At 42.1% G+C, this 19,099-nt stretch overlaps 9 protein-coding genes across 9 annotated transcripts; 6 read left to right on the forward strand and 3 right to left on the reverse strand.

Annotated features, from left to right (window-relative positions):
- Window positions 1-80: 80 nt before the first annotated feature.
- Bfra_005775 (putative galactoside o-acetyltransferase protein) lies at window positions 81-4,488 on the reverse strand (the record flags this gene model as incomplete). The annotated part of the gene is made up of 8 exons (XM_037336152.1): window positions 81-540; window positions 595-832; window positions 1,562-1,895; window positions 1,974-2,151; window positions 3,588-3,654; window positions 3,774-4,030; window positions 4,083-4,325; window positions 4,385-4,488. The coding sequence occupies 8 exons, from the start codon at window positions 4,486-4,488 to the stop codon at window positions 81-83; spliced, it is 1,881 nt and encodes a 626-aa protein (XP_037191362.1).
- Window positions 4,489-5,025: 537 nt separating this feature from the next.
- Bfra_005776 (uncharacterized protein) lies at window positions 5,026-6,114 on the reverse strand (the record flags this gene model as incomplete). Its single annotated transcript, XM_037336153.1, has 4 exons — window positions 5,026-5,312; window positions 5,400-5,747; window positions 5,803-5,864; window positions 5,972-6,114. 4 exons carry the CDS (start codon window positions 6,112-6,114, stop codon window positions 5,026-5,028), a joined length of 840 nt encoding a protein of 279 aa, XP_037191363.1.
- Window positions 6,115-6,665: 551 nt separating this feature from the next.
- On the forward strand, window positions 6,666-7,288 carry Bfra_005777 (uncharacterized protein; the record flags this gene model as incomplete). The annotated part of the gene is made up of 3 exons (XM_037336154.1): window positions 6,666-6,713; window positions 6,833-6,960; window positions 7,029-7,288. 3 exons carry the CDS (start codon window positions 6,666-6,668, stop codon window positions 7,102-7,104), a joined length of 252 nt encoding a protein of 83 aa, XP_037191364.1. The 3' UTR covers window positions 7,105-7,288.
- Window positions 7,289-8,323: 1,035 nt separating this feature from the next.
- On the forward strand, window positions 8,324-8,827 carry Bfra_005778 (uncharacterized protein; the record flags this gene model as incomplete). Its single annotated transcript, XM_037336155.1, has 2 exons — window positions 8,324-8,446; window positions 8,552-8,827. The coding sequence occupies 2 exons, from the start codon at window positions 8,324-8,326 to the stop codon at window positions 8,825-8,827; spliced, it is 399 nt and encodes a 132-aa protein (XP_037191365.1).
- A 2,411-nt stretch (window positions 8,828-11,238) lies between these two features.
- Window positions 11,239-11,607, forward strand: Bfra_005779 (uncharacterized protein; the record flags this gene model as incomplete). The annotated part of the gene is made up of 2 exons (XM_037336156.1): window positions 11,239-11,529; window positions 11,563-11,607. The coding sequence occupies 2 exons, from the start codon at window positions 11,239-11,241 to the stop codon at window positions 11,605-11,607; spliced, it is 336 nt and encodes a 111-aa protein (XP_037191366.1).
- A 693-nt stretch (window positions 11,608-12,300) lies between these two features.
- Bfra_005780 (putative transmembrane protein) lies at window positions 12,301-12,965 on the reverse strand (the record flags this gene model as incomplete). The annotated part of the gene is made up of 3 exons (XM_037336157.1): window positions 12,301-12,373; window positions 12,424-12,770; window positions 12,828-12,965. 3 exons carry the CDS (start codon window positions 12,963-12,965, stop codon window positions 12,301-12,303), a joined length of 558 nt encoding a protein of 185 aa, XP_037191367.1.
- Window positions 12,966-13,710: 745 nt separating this feature from the next.
- Bfra_005781 (putative ap-2 complex subunit beta protein) lies at window positions 13,711-16,038 on the forward strand (the record flags this gene model as incomplete). The annotated part of the gene is made up of 4 exons (XM_037336158.1): window positions 13,711-13,988; window positions 14,045-14,120; window positions 14,172-14,536; window positions 14,586-16,038. The coding sequence occupies 4 exons, from the start codon at window positions 13,711-13,713 to the stop codon at window positions 16,036-16,038; spliced, it is 2,172 nt and encodes a 723-aa protein (XP_037191368.1).
- A 909-nt stretch (window positions 16,039-16,947) lies between these two features.
- On the forward strand, window positions 16,948-17,234 carry Bfra_005782 (uncharacterized protein; the record flags this gene model as incomplete). The annotated part of the gene is made up of 2 exons (XM_037336159.1): window positions 16,948-17,097; window positions 17,121-17,234. The coding sequence occupies 2 exons, from the start codon at window positions 16,948-16,950 to the stop codon at window positions 17,232-17,234; spliced, it is 264 nt and encodes an 87-aa protein (XP_037191369.1).
- Window positions 17,235-18,050: 816 nt separating this feature from the next.
- Window positions 18,051-18,656, forward strand: Bfra_005783 (uncharacterized protein; the record flags this gene model as incomplete). Its single annotated transcript, XM_037336160.1, has 2 exons — window positions 18,051-18,363; window positions 18,472-18,656. 2 exons carry the CDS (start codon window positions 18,051-18,053, stop codon window positions 18,654-18,656), a joined length of 498 nt encoding a protein of 165 aa, XP_037191370.1.
- Window positions 18,657-19,099: the final 443 nt, after the last annotated feature.

A 19,099-nucleotide genomic window follows, 5' to 3' on the forward strand; every position in this document is an offset into this window, starting at 1 on the left:
CTTTTAATCTCGTCGAGAGAAACCCCTCAAAGTCCCAAGAGCTGTGTGCTCATCTGATTGCCGGCTGGAGAATAGTCCTTTTAACACCTTCCAAAGGAGCGGACTTCAACATTGTCTTCAACTTTAATGCCAGCCCGTATTCTCCCCAGCCTCAAGATCTTTGCCCCAGCTCCAATGCGTACATTATCCTCAATTATAGCACCTGTTTCAATGATTACAAATTTTCCAATTTCAACATTCCTTCCAATTATGACATTTTTTTCAATTGATACATTTGCGCCAATGCGTACGTTCCAGCCAATGCTCACGCCGCATTCCACGTTTGTATAATTGTTGATCTCTGTTTCGCCAGCGATTTGGACATTTTCGTATACATGTACACCAATTCCAATCACTACACCAGGACCAATGTAAACATCGTTGTCAATTCTGCACCGGGGTTTTAGGATGATCATTTTATCACTGGCGTTGAGATGAACCATAGAGCCAATTATACCAGGTTCGCAGATAATAATACCTGATGCGCCGCTAATCTTAATACTACAAGGTGAGCTGTCAGTAGATCCTTCGTTTCGGATATTGACTATACTTTACTTTGATGTATCGAACCCATAGCAGTGTGCATCTACCGCCACGGTATGATGCCTAGTGAATATTGTGTTGGTGGCGGCCAGCCCCGCTTCAGCTTTGCTGCTATAAATTTGTAAATTTACGTATCCATAAGCATCAGCGCTGGTAGAATAGACATTTCGGCCTGTGAAATTAGCCATAGCTTCCCGCTTATGCCTGCCAAAATCGATATTTGGTGGTAAATATGCCATTGTTGATTTTCCTATTGATACGAATACTATTTTTTGTTTTTCTATGAATGATTAAAGAGTACACATAGATTATCCACAACTTTAATACCAGTGGATTATCATTTTGGGAAACAGAGATCGGGTTATTGATTTATAGTTCGTAATGTTCACTCATTCAAGAAGCCACAACCGAAACTTCTCAATTGTTATGATTTGTAGACGTTTCAAGAAACCACAAGTGCAGGCTTGCGACTAGTTTGAAATGCAGTTCATCAGAAAGATACTTTTCTTTTTCATTCGATGAGATCATTCACATGTTTGGAGATACTTTCTTCTCTTTGCGTATTAAACCGCTGTAAAGCACTGAGGACTTTGATTTAGTCTCCCGACCTGGATTGTTGGGCACTATGCGCAATGAGCAGGCGCTTTCATACTAGTCGTATTTACACGTTAGTCAACCCAAGTAACGAAGGTTTAATTCAATCATAGTCGAAAGTTTGAGCTTTGCAGCCATCTTAGGAAACCACGAGCGGAAGCTTTAGTGATGCATGTAATCAAGCCACTCCAGGAAACCAAGATTAGAACTCCACTTTTATTAGGTGATTTATGAATTTGTACCACTTTGAAGTTGTAAATCACAGAAAGTAGACTATAAGTTTGAACGTCTACGCAAGTTTATCAATGTATGTCTAGCTATAGAATAACAAGACTGGAAAGTATAGCAGCAAGGACGTTTCCATGCCTGCTACACTAATGTGCACCATGAACATCAGGAATATGCTTCTTGACTACTTCACCTTCTTCTAAGGTGGCCCCTCTACCTATCTGTACTCCTCTAAGCACATCAGCATCTTTGGTTATGCAAGTTCTATCTCCAATTCGTGCATCTTGCCGAACTGTAGCGCATTCCTTGATCAAAACTTTTCGACAGAGCTTAGCTCCATTGAGAACCCACGAATCTTTGCTGATTCTTGTTCTATCTCCGATGTGTACTTCACTCTGTATGACTGCGCCAGTTTCGATGGAGACCCCCGCTCCAATAACACAATTTGCTCCAATCTTCACCCCTTCACCAATGTGAACGCATCGTCCAATCTTTGCATGAGATCAAATCTTAGTGTTTCGCAAGATTCTCGTTTTCTCCTCAATTTTTGTGTCATGGTCGAGTTCTACAATGTGATGAAGGTAGACATTTGCTTTGAGATGTGTTTTAGATCCAAGCACGCATCCAGCACGGACTTTAATAGGTCTAACTTTACCGTCGACAGCACTGCGTGAGTTGAGGGTGATATGATCACCAACTCTTGCTCTCACAGAAATGTAGTTGGGCAGATTCAAGGTCGACTTACATCTATATGAAAAATTAGCAAAGTAGAACTGCTATCTAAGCGGATCATGGAGACCCACTCTTCAGCTGCCGTGATTGAAGCGTCTTCTCTTGGAATTTCCGTCATGTTTGGTCAAACTGGTTCTTCGAAATTCGACACAATCATTGTAAGTGTGCAAAGTATTGTTCTCCAGTCTCAATATTTTCGAGTAGTAAGGAACATAAGCAAAAAGGAAAGAAGAGGAAAGGAAGGGAATTCCTCGAACCCTATGAGGTCCCATTTAGCTCCTATTTTTGATTCATCTCCTGAGTTGGCAGTCATTTTAGACTCATTATTCTCAACTCATATACACAAATCCTATTGATAAGTGTTTTTGGAGTCATACTTATCACACCATAAACGGTACGTGTCTGAGCGGTGTAGTAATAGTATTGAATGTCAATCTGTGGAAGGGATTGAATGACACGATATCAAGTGGGATTTGTTTTGTAAAATCCTTCTCATGTTCAAGATAGGATAATCTTTCTTCGGATCATGGTTCATGAAGAAAAGGCAAACCCCGAGATTTGTAAAACCCCATGGTTTCACTCAAAAGGTATGATAATTCATCGCCGAATTCTACTCGAGTGTTTGAAGAGTAATGATGAGTAAGAGGTTGGATAGAAATTTTGCACCACTACACCCAGGAGTCATCCAACTGGAGATCGAGAAAGGAACAACTCAGCATTAAATAGATAGGTATTAAATTGTCGCAAGTGTTATATGGGAATGTGATTCCGGAGTTTCCAAATTCTAAATGCTAAATGATAGTCCAAACAATGAATCCTGATATGGCGTGATTTTACGATGTTATATTCTCAGACTTACAGTTCTTAAGGGATTTTATATTCAAAGCTAGATTCGACATACTAATTCTTACACACGCATGGTGCAAAAATGCGTTCTTGTTCACTTCTATACACAGTTATTGATATTTACCGTCAAAATGACCAGGTTATGAGCACTTGTTTCAGTGCTTCACCACTATCACTATACTCAAGAACCCTTTGAAACGTCAAGTTCTTCGGGTCTTTAATACAAATATCAAAAATATATCAGAAATTTGCAGACAACATGCCGAGCTTGAAGACCGCGCCAAAGATCCGCATCATATTTCGAGGCCACTTGTATGACTGCCTATGATCTTAGAGCATCAAGTGCCAGAAGCAAAAGAACAATACAGTCTGGGAACTTGCTCTTGGTTCAAGTGAGCACAAGGATCTTCAATATATCTAGTGATATGTGCAGACTAAGTGCAACTATATAAGGAAGCCCGAAAACATCAACGATATATAACCACCGAGGTAACAATATTACATGCGTAGAGTTTTACCTGACTTCAAATAATCCTTCACGCCCCTCACAATCCAAAAGGATATTTCGCCCAGATGGAAAAAGTATCGAAGCCGAAGAAAATTACTTTGGCAACATAGCTTCGTTGTCAAGCATCCTGATAATCTTGGCAGGCACACCACCAACTAGACAATCTGTACACGCATCAATATCCAAGCGAAACGATTTCCCAACCCGATCTATCGCACGTGCTTGAAGTGCGCATCATAAGTGAAAAGCTGAAAGACCGGAATGAGGAAGGCACAGTACTTACTTGCTTCAACATCCTTGACCACGACAGCCCCAGCTGCAACCGTCGACCCATTCCCAATAGTAACCCCTGCAACTATAACTGCTCTCCCCCCAATCCAGCAATCGTCGCCAATAACTATTGGTTTTGCATAAGACCCCATTTGACTTTGTTTTCTCGACACAGCGTCAAGTTCATGCGTATCGGTACATATACAGACACCGGGTCCAATGAGAACACGGTCGCCAATTTGAACTGGTGCGCTATCAAAAATCGAGACACTGCAATACCGTACTTAGTAGAATCTTGGTCAGATAGAAGTATGTGACATACTCCCTGTTGATATAGACATCTTGACCAATAAACGTGTTGCAGCCCCAGGTGCAGAATAATGGAGCTTCGATATTGGTATCCAGACCAAGTTTGCCAAACAAGGTCTTGGCTACGGCCATTCGACGAATTTTGAGGTCGTCAAGAGTATCTTCATCATTTATGGAGCTGTCGTTGAATTTAAGTAAATGCCGACGTACGTTCAACTTGAATTTGGTCATACAATCGGCTAGACATGCCTTGAAACTGAACGTCACAAAAATCAGTGATCACATCAATGTATTGTTGAGTCAAGATGTACTGACTTCATTCCTGAAATCATCTTCTTGAACTCATCACACATAGGCTTCGGAATGTCGGCACTTTCGACCATTTTCATCAAGTCTTGGTTAAATCTTACGGCCGCCATGATGCTGTTCCCTTTTGAAGCCAAGTAGAAAAACAAAAGACATTTCCGAGATTTATGAAGGCACTGCAATGAAATCAAAGTGAATCAATCACATTCATGTACTATACCTCAAATTTCTATGGCGCGACAATTCCAATCTGAAAGGTTGAAAATCCGTCTATCTACCATTCAGATCTCAAGTAGGCAAGAAGAATAGTGTTGTGAACCAATGTCGGAATACCAATTGGGTCGTTCGTAGGATATTGAAAAGGCTGAGAGAGTACAGCCACTCGGCGCAGAATATGTCGATCCCGTTTCGTAAATGTAGATGGAATTTAATGGAATCGTGAATCATGAAATTGGGAAATTCTCTCGTACCACTCTTTGGAAATAGAAGTATACTTGAGTGTGACCAACCTTTTGCGTGTGAGAAACCCAAAATAATGGAAAAAAGAAATCATCACAATTCGAAATGGAACTGATATTTTGCTGAGCCAATACCAATAGAGATGGATGTCTCCTAAACGCCATGCTCCAATTTTTGAAAGTAACTATTCGTCACAATTCTTTTTCTTTCTTCGACTTCTCGGGTCGCTCTAACAAATGTTCCCGACCTGTGACAGGTGCGTTACCTACGGCAGGTTTACCGCCGAAGGTCTCGAAGCCTTTATGGAATACAAATTCAACTGCTTCCTCGACAGGCTTGTCAAACAGGAAAGGTAAAGCGGGTACAGCAGCCAGTCCCAGACCTATGGGGCCCCATGTTCTAACCCTTACATTCTTGACGTTCTTCATATATTTACCGGAATACCGCACAATTGAATGAATGGTAAAGGCGGGTAGACCTGGTCGCGTTAGTGATGGATTCTTGGTGGAGCTCGTCCAACATCAATATCGGCATGAATGCAAAAAAGAAAAATCAATGCACCTACCCATAGAAGCGATTCCTTGAAATAGGGCACGCTGTGCCATTACTGTCCTATAATCATCCAGTGGCGCAACTTGACGAGGTTTCGATGAAACCATGTTCTCATTGGCGACTATCTTAAGATCCGTCTTTGCATCATTGTATCGATCGTGCATTGCTTCTCGCGGAAGTTCCGGATGTAAAACCTCCTGGTTCCTACAGTATGCCTTGTATCCCTCATGTGTGACATCGCCAATGAGATAGGCCCATGAAACGCCATAAGCTGCCCGAACCCAGTTTGGATGAGCTACCGGTCGAAAAGACTCCCCAATATCTGATGTATAAGCTACGTATCGTTGCGCAGACAATAGGGCTATCAGAAATCTTAGCCAAAATTTTGGAACTGCATGCCGTATGAAAAAACTGACCTGTTCGTATGCGAGTAGCATATGCCGCGTATCTAATGTTGCTTTCGGTGGTCTGAGGAGCACTGTGGCATCACAATTAGCATTTTGTGAGTAAAAATAGTGCTTGACGAGTCTATGTGAATCTCGAGTGCAAGAGACTAGCTAAAACAAGAGTCGCGTGGATACATACTATCCATCATAAAGCTCATCATAGAAGTTATCCTCCTTATCTGCTTTGTCTACGATTCTTTGCATTCCATCAGGAAGCTTTTCCACGTCCGGTAGACCAGTCGGGGGTGGACCTCGAGAGTTATTGTTATCCTTTCCAGCCATTTTTCGTTTCTATACTGAGGAGATTGAAGTAGAAAACAAGTGAACAGTAAATAGTGTATCAAGTAGCTTCGAAAATCTGACTAGCTGTTTTAATTGTGAAAAAGGATACGTTGTATGTTTGATAGATTCAAAGACTGGTGTCTTTTGTCGCATTCCTTTTCTATGACCTCGGACGGAAGAACTCGTCAAGTATTAACCGGTGTTCTCGTCCGGTCCTGGCATGGGGAAATGACGATACCCACGAGTGGGGGGTTGATTGTTCCTGGTACTCCTCTAATTCCCAGACGCTAAAAGGTGGAGTGGAAAGCTGGAAGCGGAGCCCTTTTGCTTGCCTCCTTGCTTTGTTCTGTCCCTCAACGCGGGACGGGAAGACAATCGGCATCTCGGAATCTTTCGGTGCGCGCTTGGCGCTTAATTCGCCTAGCTTGGAAATTTGTATGGCTCCAATTCAATCAAACTGTACCGGATCAATACTATCACGAACCTTCACTCCGTCACCGCAACCATATTCGAACAATTATCGATTTAGTCAAATCTTCGAACTCGTCAAAATGGTTTCTTACTACCAAATCGCCGGAAAGCAAGTTGGCTCCCACTACGTAGGTGGCCTATTCCGAAGTCCTCTACTCAAAATCTTTGATTTTTCCTTCATGCAATTGAACAGGCTACGCAGTGAGCAGAAGTCAAGGAGTATTACTAACAGGAACCGCGATACTAGTTAGCTATGGCAGTTCTCGGTTCGATGGCTGGACTCGTCACTTTGTCCACTCGTGGTGGATCTGCTGCAAAGAAGGAGTCAACTCCACCAATTAACGCCAAAAGTCCAGATGAGGAGAAATACATTAAGTAGGTTCAATGAGGGGATCTTTTGATTCCACAGGCATATATCATTTGCATGCTCTAACATCTACTAGGGACTTCATGGCAAGCATCGAGGGAAGCAAGAATGGAAACAACGCAGACTTGACCAAGAAGGATGCAGGAAGATAAAGGATATATCATGAATTGAAAATGAGCGGCTGAACCTTTTTGCCAATCGACTTCGCAGGTTCGGGTGTAAATATAGAATGCGGTCAGATCCCCATTAAATCGAGCAGACATGCAGATACCATGTTAAGATCTGAATTCCACGTTCTTCCTTATATTCTCCACCCCCATCTTCATACCAATTACCAGTAGATGAGTTTCAAGAGGAGTCGACATGTACTTGCATTGATTGGAAGGAAGCATCGCCGTTGTGATTAAAGAGACTACATTCCCGCAGCCATCAATAGACGTTGTTCGCAGTATCATGATTTACTGCTTTGCTTTTCGATTCATTTCACGGTTAGGGCCTGCTCAATTTTTGTCTATCATCAGCTTCTGAAGGTATTTTATAAAAGTCGCTTGTTTGTAGATTCCGATATCCATTAAATCCATATTTCTTTTCCGATTTCCTTGCTCGATTCACAGAGTTTGATTCACAGAGCGATGGGAAATACGAAAATGATACTCCTCACCCTACCCAATTCCTCCGCTTAACTTTTACTGTACTTATAACGTTTTTCTCAATAAAAATCTACCAAGTAATTTCCTGTGCTTTACAAACTTCAAAGGCCACTCTGGATTGATATAAGACCCTGTCCAACCTTGCCCGTCTAGTGGCCAAGCACTATGCAGCCTCAGCAATGAAATGATGTCAAACAGCAATGTCAAAAGCACGGTCAATTATCTTCAACCCACCACTCACCTTTATTAAGCAGGATTAACAAGGTTAATTTGACGTTTCAATACAAAGTTCGGTCTGTTGGCCGCACACGCAATGTGAGTTTTTGGGATTTACCAATTATACAACGATACTAGAGATTTGTGGATATGAATTCCAGACAACACTGTTGACATACATTCCCTGTGCTAACATATGTTTTCTCTGTCGATGTGTAAGTTCTCTGTTGATGTACATGCTCTCTGTTAATGTACATGTTCTGGATAGAATGTTGGGAACTACATGGACTCTCATGGCTTATCCTGAAGTAGATCTGTGTTTGTATAAAAGGTCTGCGATTCACCACCGAAGTTTAGATCAACATCAAGCTATCAATCAACATTTCACTTTACTCTCAACTTCAACTTCTATAACATAAACTATTTTTTTTATTTTTAAAAAAAGCATATTTAGCCCGGACGTGTCTCCTTTAGTATCTCCTTTGTTTCACCATATTCCTACAACATGCCACCATATGAATTTAACCCGCGTATCACATCAGGTAGACCAAATCATCCTTGTAACTATCTACCGGCGAAGAAGATTATCTTTAAATATAATGGACAACCTCCGGATCGAGATTTATCAGTATGTCACCCCCAATTCTCATACATTCTCCCCAAGTGAGAACAAGCATATGGATGGGTTTCTTCCAATTCCAACACGCAAGACAGAACTAATCAAACCCCACAGAAATACGGTCGCGGCTCTGAGGCTAAAGACAAATATGCATTGGCCCGCTATGACTATATGGAAAGACTTTTATTCAATGATAGTGAAAAAGGGCAAGCTGAGAGACAGGCACAGGAGGATGAGAGAGTGAGAAAGGAAAAGGAGGCAAAGCAGAAACGGAAAGACGACGAGAAGAGCAGAAAGGAGCAGGGTAAGAGGCTCAAAAATTATGGAGAGCCGAGCGGAGGACATAAAGAGGAGCGCCATGGTTTGCTGGGTAGTTCAAGGAGACACTAGACATTGTGAGGCATTTTCGTTGAACGGAGTCTGATAAAAACCCGAGTTTTTTATGCTGTTGAGTCCTGGCTGGATCAGGCTGGAGTTAAGGTCGAATTGAAGGACATAGCAGGAATTTATGTGGACTCAAATATCATTCATTGTTTGACAGAATATATATATATATGTGTGTGTGAGTGTGTGTGAAAGGACGTTTTCATTGGGGCACTTGGGTTTTATCAGACACTCCGTTTCCGCCGCTAGCTGTCCATTTTCACAAAATCAACAAGTATTGTTATCTTGTTTCCCAACTACGACTTGGATATTCGCACTTCGAGAAACTTCTGTCGAATCTTTACCCAGAAATTGTTTAACACTGTCCAAGAATTAGTCCACATACTCTTTGGCATAACAGATTTCAGTGTGACAAGCGGTAGTTACGCATGTCGTCTGCTAAGATCACTGATACGTGGCCAGGTAGCAATAGAAGATTTGTCGATACATCCAATACCACTGAGCGAGGGGACACTGGGCATGATTATTCCCGGGACCAGAGGTTATGAAAATGCAAGAACCATCATCCCGCAATATTCATCATGGAGCGGGAGAACTATCCCGTGAAAGTGTCTGGTTGTAAAGTTTCAGTAAAATCTTCGATTGCGCAGGAAATTTGGCTGTAACCAAGCATGTATTCACCCATTGACCAATCCCTAACATGCTTTTGGAACCCTGGCACATAACACCAAAAGAACTGAAAGTCGTGAAGTTTTCCGCCAAGAGGAACACTGAAAATCATTTCTCGTGTGGCAACAACTATAGCAGCATGTGAGGCAGCGGTTCCTTAGGGAAAATATCCCAATTTGACCCAAGTATTTTATCGGGAAGTTCATGAGCTACTTTGACTGGTAATCCGATGGGGGTCGTCTTCCTCCCATATCTTTAAATAAATTCGTTGCTTTGACAGAAATATCTGATGACACCTTCACGAAAGCCCTACTTGCTTCTTGTAGACTTGGTTGAAGATTTTCCCACTCTTCTCTAACTTTTGGCTATGTGTTACAAGCAGACGAAAGCCCAAAGAATGCGTTTATGATGTTAAACGCCTAGATACCATCTACCAGCCAATAATGGGTGTGCATCACTATCTCGGAGCTGTTTTGAAAGTAATATAAATAGTGATGTTTGAGTCAATATTTGATCAATATTTGAATGGTGAAATTTAAAAGATCTGGTCGTAGAAATGGAAAATGAAACTATCAGATATACCGTCGAGTATTTGAGGGTTTAGTTATATTAATCCATCACCACGACATTAGCTACTCGCTTTCCATTTGGAACTGCTGCGAAGACCATAATCAAGCGTTACCTGTCCTTGAAAGACCTGTGAATATAAACATGGTCTGGCTGATGTCAGTGAAGGTTTTCATGAGCTCATTTAGTATGCCCCATATGCATATCAACTGTCGACATTTGGACCCGACCACATGAAATATATTATCCTTCACAATATATGGAAGCTGCCTTTGGGAGCTCATCATTGAAGCTGTTTTGGCATTCAAAAATGACCACGGAGCGAAATCGTAACTTGCTAAGCCGTTGTTCCGAAACAGAAGAAAGAAGTTAGGGTTCTGCTAATATCGTACTTTCGATCTGAATCGGAGACATGTTTTCAGTTCAAGTTGAAATAGGGATCAAAGAAATAGAAAATCCACGTGTGAATGGCAAGGTTGACGAAAACCAAAGAGCCTTACACACGTATGGTCACAAGTTAGATTGTCAAGGAAATTTTCATCTGCCTTATTAGAGAAACAAAGTTAGGGGATTACAAACATCAAAAGAATAACGATTGCTTAGTGAGTTTGAAGGGCAGACATACATTATGACGTCCTTGGGCAAGCCTTATGATTACAAATAGTAACATTTAGACAATACTATTCGTGACCGCAGATTTGACCTTGACTATTTCATGAATCGAAACTTACAAAACGGCTCTCGATATATTAATGCGGTTGGAGTTTGAACAATTTGCAATCTTGATAAAAAACCAAATCCAAGCCCCAGTATTGCTTTGCCTATCCTATCAATGCCACATTTAATATGTATTCAATATCACTGCGATACATAAAATCAATTGGTGATTGTCCTCCCTAAAAATGATAGATTTAAAGTTTAAAGTTATTCACGGCCGTACTGAACATGTTCAATCAACATCTAACCTACAACCTAACCGTAGGCCAGAAGAACTAGCCCCCTCTAGCTTTGCACCATGAACTTTTGTTGCAGCATATATAAATCTTGAAGATTAATACTCCAAACCCTTTGAAAGTATCACTCTGCAAACGTTATACAACGACGGCAAATCCATGCAAATGGATAATAAACTTTACACAACATTTCACAGCCAGCAACTAGTATAAGAGTTGCTAAGCAACATGCCTTACCTTTCAAGCATCAGCGATACAATGTGGATGTGCTGTTATAACGCATCGAGGGATAATCAAGGGGTGAGTTTATTCCCAAGAATAATACAAGAAGTTAATAATGTGCTAACTAGATTCAAGTGCGGCGAACGTAACAAGATGAAGTTGGACAATTGTAGCAAATGCTCTCACGAAAAATGCGCTAAATGCAGGGTAACGCGATTACAGATGTTGATGGAGGACTTCATAGACACCGATAAAGTAAAGGAGGCGTTGGAGTCGCAACTAAAGGAAACCCCAACAGTAAGATCTATCGAAAAAGTAAATGATATATAGGGGCAGTGCTGGTCGACAGATATTATGCGAGATTGGATTGGGTGAGGTTTCCTGCAAGATCAAAGGCATTCGAAATCTTAGGTTATATTCTCAAAGAATAGAGAGGCAGGCACAGTATGGAATCACAACGAGAACTAGTCGCATTTAATCGGTCGAAAGATGGAGATAATATTTAAGGGCAGTCAGTGCGATATACTGAGGGAAATCTGTGTCTGCACTTGCAGATAGATCTATGGCATGAATGCGATTTTGTCTCTAGCGTTTCAAGACTACCATCTGACATCGAATTCGGGGTGAATGTAGGATAAGTACAGAATGGCTTGAGTGCGATAACAAATGTTCTGAGGTTAATTGGAAATTCACAAAGTTTGATCGATATATTGCTGTGTAACAACATATCGTCATTGGTATATGAGGACATAATAGATGCCTCAAAAAAATAGAGGGTGGAATCAGGATGCATTAGCATGGGAGGTTTGTGCAGCGGCGTACCTCGAATGAGTGCATGTTTCAATATTCCTGATAAAGTAACATAATTCATCACTCTCCAGCACTGCATATATGTCGCTGGTAGTCTCTGTGCTGTGTTTTGTTTGAAATTTGTACTATCTCGTTTGAACAATCGCTCACGAGACTTCTGTTACATCAGCGCGACATATACGCCCTGACATGCTTTATTTGTTCATAGTTCCATGATATCCTAACGCCATAACGTACATTCGTCGCAAGCCAAATACCTCAGAAAGCTGGAATGGCTCGTTCTAGAGGATCCCTTGCTGTCTCCCAAGCCAACCAATCCGACCTTGTAGTACTGCAGTGCCATTAGCATTTTACCCCGAGTCATTTGTACAGACAACTTACGGTAATAATCCCATTCCGTTAACCTTCCATATTCCTAGCGCCAAAGCTATTACTTGACATGCAACATATGCCAATTTAACTACACCCAATTTTCCTCTTGTTCCTTCACTCTCAAAACGTTCAAATGCTTGATTTGTAGCCATAAGCCCCATCAGGGGATTTTTGAATGCCATAACCACCATCATGATGGAAAATATTTGAAGAGAGTTTCCTGACATGTACATCATAATCGCCGTCATTGGAAGTTGTTTGACAGGGGCCAAAGCCACTTCCCATGCTTTCTTAAGCTTCAGCGTATCCATTTCAGCGGGAGTCGGAGGTTGTCGTGGGGTTTTGGTGGTTTGTTTCTGGAGAACACGATTTTCAGCAGACGGTCAATAGTATATGGGCTGGAAATAACATACTCGGTTTGAAGAAGAGGAAGCTGTGTATCCTGGAGGATCTGGGATACCTGCAGATTTTGGCTTCGATAATGGTGGAGTATTAAGATCTACAACCCATTGAGGGGGAGGGGGAGGTGGTGAAATCGCGAGCTCCGCCATTTTGATAGGTTTTACGATTCGGCGGTTGAAGGATAATAGAATAGCCCCGTATTCTTTGTAGATTGTCGTCGTCGCACGTCGTGTCAAATTAGGTATTAAGGCAGAAACTACAAATATTAATGCCTACCTAGCAGGTAGCAAGGAAGCCGTACACTGTTCATGGAACAAGCTTCCCACGCTAGCTTAAATCCGCGATCCCGAGCTTACTAGAGCCACCCCTTTAGGTGATCTTTACTTCACGTCGTTCTCAAAGTCCGTACTGAGCTTCACGAATTACAAACATTGCATTCTCATTTGATAAAATTACATCTGCCAAATTTAAGATTCCTCAAGTCGATGGAGAGATATCTGCGACAAACTCAAATATTATACTGTCGGTGATTGTGGCGCATTATCGATTTACCCCGTGGTGCCGGCTTGGGAAACAAACGATCTCAGTGGTCGACGCATTTCTTACGAGATTGAACTGGGAGGGGTTTCGTGTACGATCGAAGGTACAGCGACAAAGTCACCATACACACAAAGGGATTGAGGCTCGCACATCATGAGCTCAGGCGGGGGAGATGCGAAGCTCTTTGCAAGGGTATGTCACTTGGATCAATTATCATACAATTTCACAGTTTATTATATATCATTTGCGCCTCAACTTCCTTTCATGTGCTCGCCCGATCTGTTGCATATTGGTAGCACCTAGGATGCTTGGGGTCTTATAGTCTGCAAGATTTCAATCATCTCGGAGTTCACAATGAAGGCGCACCCTGCTATTATGTTTCTACCTTCCTATATACCACCAACCGGATATGGATCAGTTGGCTCACTTTATAATCGTTCTCCACAGGGCAAAGTCGCAGAACTAAGATTGGAATTGAATAGTGGTGGAAAGAAAGACAAGAATCATGCCGCGAAGAAGATCGCCTTGAAGAAGATTGTAGCCAATATGACTATGAGCAACAATGATATGGTCGCTCTGTTTCCAGATATTGTTGGGTGTATGCAAATACCCAGCTTGGAGATCAAGAAGATGTGGGTTGATTAATTACACGGAAAGTCGCGCGAACGAACAACTGACGCAAAAGTAGGTGCTTCCTGTTTCTGGTCAATTATGCTCGTATGAAACCAGATGTCGCTATCAAGGCTTTACCTACTTTGCAAGAGGCAAGTTCCAAATTCCGCCCTTCCCTGCTGAGACTAACCATTGCGGACTAGGATATTAATGACTCTAATCCTCTTGTCAGAGCTCTTGCATTGCGCACAATGTCATACATTCATGTTCGAGATTTTGTCGAAGCTACAGTACCACCTACAAAGCAACTCCTTCGAGACGCAGACCCGTATGTTCGCAAGACGGCAGCTTTCTGTGTCGCAAAACTATACGATCACGATAGGCATTTGGTTGAAGGCTCAGATCTAATCGACAGATTGAATTCGATGTTGAGGGATGATAACCCAACGGTTGTGGCTAGTGCATTGGCCAGCTTGATGGATATCTGGGAGAGGAGTGATGCTATTAAGTTAACTATTGACTACGGTAATGCCTCTAAGATGGTTCAAATTCTCCCAGACTGTTCCGAGTAAGCATCCTACTCCCCAATTTTCCAATGAGCAATCTAACATTACCAGGTGGGGCCAAACATATATCTTGGAAGCGTTGATGTCGTATGTTCCACAAGAGTCCTCCGAGGCTTTATTGCTAGCGGAGCGCATTTCTCCTCGTTTATCGCATTCAAATTCTGCCGTCGTTCTTACATGCATAAGAGTAGTTTTGTACCTCATGAACTACATTAATGATCAAAAGCAAATATCGGCATTATGCCGGAAGCTTTCGCCCCCTTTAGTCACTCTATTGGCGAAGGGTCCAGAGGTTCAATATCTCGCATTACGGAATGCCCTGTTAATATTACAAAGAAGACCTGAAGTTCTACGCAACGATATTCGAGTATTCTTCTGCAAATATAATGACCCAATTTATGTCAAAGTTACCAAGCTGGAGTTGATCTTCATGTTGGCGAACGAAAAGAATATCCAAGAGGTGCTTACCGAATTGAGAGAATACGCCACAGAGATTGATGTTCACTTCGTCCGCAAATCAGTCCGAGCAATCGGAAAGCTTGCTATCAAAATCGAGCCTGCGGCTAGACAGTGTATTAATACATTGCTGGAGCTGGTGGCCACAAAGGTCACATACATTGTACAAGAAGCAACAGTGGTAATTCGAAACATTTTCAGAAAGTACCCTAATCAGTACGAGTCCATAATTGGTACATTGTGCGAGAATTTGGATTCGCTAGACGAACCCGAAGCTAAGGCTGCCATGATTTGGGTTATTGGACAATATGCCTCTCGGATAGAAAACTCTGATGTATTACTTGAAGATTTTCTCTATTCATTCGCGGATGAGCCAGTGGAAGTTCAACTTGCTCTTCTCACGGCGACCGTTAAATTGTTCATTCAAAGGCCAACAAAAGGGCAAGAACTTGTTCCTAAAGTGTTGAAATGGGCCACAGAAGACACAGATAACCCAGATTTACGGGACAGAGGCTACATGTACTGGCGTCTGCTATCTTCAGATATGGCCACAGCCAAAGCTATTGTTATGGGTGAGAAGCCTCCGATCACAGCTGAATCGGAGAAACTCGACCCTGCCACTCTTGAGGAAATGTGCCTTAACGTTGGAACTCTTGCTACTGTTTACCTTAAACCTGTCCAGCAGGTATTTCGTTCCGCTCGCCCACGTCGCCTCACAGACTCGCCAGCTCTACAAAAGCAGCATCTTCCAAATGGGGATTTGGATGCTCAGAAATCACTTTCTGCATTTGGAAACTCTCAACCTATGATGAAACCCGGTGGACAAGGTGACCTTGCTGCAGCAGTCGATGCAGCAGATGCATTCTTTGCCGGTGTTGGCCAGCAAATGGCAAGCATGAACTTGAATGGACAGGATGAAGGATTTGGCGGTAGTCCTACCGTTGGTAGAGGCGAGATGCAATATGTGGTTAATCAGAACGCACCCGAGCAAGTTTATCAACCTGCAGTAGGACAGGGTTCCAACGGTGATTTGCTTATGTTTAATTGAAAGTTTTTAGCGACTGATTTCTGCTACGGTATTCGGAGAAGGGTTTTATGGCTAAACATATTTGTACTCGATATGATATACTAAATAAATGGGAATCTTCTTTTTTCTTCAATTACTGTTCTTAAAATTTAGGATAAAATAATTACGATTAATTGACGAGGCAGTATGCTTTAGGTCCGTATCAATATTTAGATGGCACTGATTATGCGCGATAGTGAAAATTGAAGAAATACGATCAAGGTATTCATTACTCCACACTAGCAAAGCAGATGCAAGCTTCTAATATTGAAGAACTTTTGATTTTGGAAGAATAACTACATTCCACGGTGCCACGATTGATTCCCAATCGTCCTATTTTCCCGAAATTTCACACGAATTGGCTGACAATTATTCAGCTCTAGACTAATTGGTCATAATCATCGGGAAAGTTGAATGGAAATATCAGGATACCTGTGCAGTCATTACCCCGCGGAACCACAAACTCTGCGATATGCAACAAGAGACTTCTTGACTGGGGTGATTTGTAACTTGTGTAACTGTTATCCTTGGTCAACCGTTGTCCCTAACCGAGCTGGTCCCCTTCATCCTCTCACAGAAGGTCTCAGTGCCACCAACATCCGCCACATCATCCTTCCAAGTTTTTTAAATGCGTGGCTTTCGCGTTGATCGCAGTACTTTTCGTCATCAGAGGTGACTCTAACACATAGAGATTCTATCACTTTTCGATCCGCTAATTCATCTGTATTAATTTCCCATTCGGGATCCGATTTCAGTAACCTGGTCAGCAACCGTGTTCATGATGTATCCACTCCTCTACTTCCTTTCAGCACTCATCCCATGCTCGATTACTATTTCAATTGTAGTCGCGCCACGTGCGAATTGCGATTCTCCTGCATACTGTACAATCACATGTTTGCAACAAGCAATGTAAATTTCCTGTTGTCGATTCTTCCGACCGTCTCTCTGCCTACTAATACGATATTGTTTCTTCCAATCGCGACTTATGGGCGTATGGCACAGTCTCCAGAGCCGTTGAAAATGTTCGATGACGAAGGCCATGTCGTTCCACTTACCAATTCTAGTATATCTATATCGATGATTCGGCTTATCTTGCGCTTGTTCTCGATTCTTTGCCTCTTAGTAAGGGCTTCGAGGTTCCAAGCTATGTATTTTCTGATATTATATCTCAAGATTAACGGGCTGGAAATTGTAGAATCTCAAGTAGCGATTTCAATGACGATGATAAATGCCCCAACACCCTGTTTTAATATTTACAGCCCTGGTCGTTCGTTCAACTGGTCTCTCTGCGCTCGCTTCAAAATAAAGAAACGCTATGATAGACATCCAATAAGTCCTGCAAGGGCTTGGACAGAGGACGGGGAGGAGTGGAATTAATTTGGTCTCCAAACTGCAAATTTCAAACGCGCGACCCTGGGTTGTGATGCAGCTTTCCGGCACGGAAACTCGGAATGGAACTGTGCATTTGAATGATACCTGGACATAGAGGATATGCAGTTTTCAACTTGATCAAAAGTAACAGCATTTTCTTTGCCGTGGAGCGTGTGCGTATATTCCCAAAGAAGTAAGCAGCTGGTCGACCCTCGATACAAACACACATTCCTCCGAAAGTAACTTCCCGTAGCAAACAGAAGTAACCATGAAATAGGATTCTTGAAAGCTGCAAATATTTACCATTTGCGGGAGACTACGTTGTAAAACTGACTTAGATGCTGGTAACGGAAGCATACACAACCACACACCCGGAGAATTCGAGGAAAGGCTGTGGATCGGAAATACTTGTGATAACATCAGGAAACGGCCTGAGCCATCCAGAAAGCCATAGTACCGTCTCACGCCCTAGAAACCCCTATATCTCTACATATATCTAATCTCAAGTCCTCGACTTTAGTTATTTCAAGCGCAGCGTGTATTGTTCCTCGTCCACTCTCGACCAACTTACATGCTGATACTAGTGCCTCTCAAAACAACCAAAAAATCAATGAATATCGAAAATGACCAGTTTCGTCTCAACAATTAAAGGTGGCTGCAAAGTACTTTTCACCCCCTTAACTTCGTCCCTTTTCAGCTTCAAAAATTGGTTTCATCGTGAAGTCAGGCCAACGCTCGAAGGTATCATTTCCGCAATCAACCGTTTATACCGTATTCATGTGCGTCCCTTAACATCACGCTATGTTCAATTCATCTACGAGCACCGACTTCCAATAGCCCTTGGACTTCTGAGCATTATCGTGATTATCTGGCCTGACATCGTTACCGCACCATTGCTTGCTCTCTTAGGTTTTATGATTTTAGGTCCTGTTGCTGGTAATTAACTTCAAAATCTTTAACCCTTCCATCATTTATCTCCTGTTGATGAGCTTTTGTAAGCTGTTCCTTCCTCCGAGATAGTCGACTAATGCAGGTCTACAATAGGATCTATAGCCTCACTTGCTCAGGCGATCCTCGGAAAAATCGCTGCTGGTAGTGTATTTGCGGTATTGCAAAGTGCTGGTATGGCTGGCTTTGGGTTGGTATTGATTAATGGTATTGTTGTTGGGATTGCTGCTTCGGTCTTGGTTATGGTTATCATTCACTTGATTGCGGAGTGGCGAGTCTAGAAAGAGAAGATGACGCGAATAGGAGCGTTGATATGGTAGCCAAGTCGGTTGAATGGCTATAAGCTGTCATGAAATGGTCGAGATGAATAATTTTAATGAGCTTTGAGGCTTGCGTAGATGAGAAAGGAGTAGTAATTTACATTTTGGATTGTTACCTCAGATTCAGGCAAGTGATTACTCAGATATGATTGAGTCATTTGAAACAACGGAAATGAACGACATCTTTGGGGTATGCTAGTCCCACAAACCTAGCCAGGTCTTTCATGACTAGTTAGCAATGCCTGATCCGTAGATTTTCACAAATATAAGAAGATTGCTCTTAGATTTGCACATTAAGAAAGATCCATGACCAATTCGTAACCGGGTGCCAAGATTCGTGTACACAGGTACTGCCAGAAATGGAAGTTAAGTGGCTCCTATATTTATAGACGATTCACACATCT

This window comes from Botrytis fragariae (genome assembly GCF_013461495.1).
Source record: "Botrytis fragariae strain BVB16 chromosome Unknown tig00000075, whole genome shotgun sequence".
NCBI lineage: Eukaryota > Fungi > Ascomycota > Leotiomycetes > Helotiales > Sclerotiniaceae > Botrytis > Botrytis fragariae.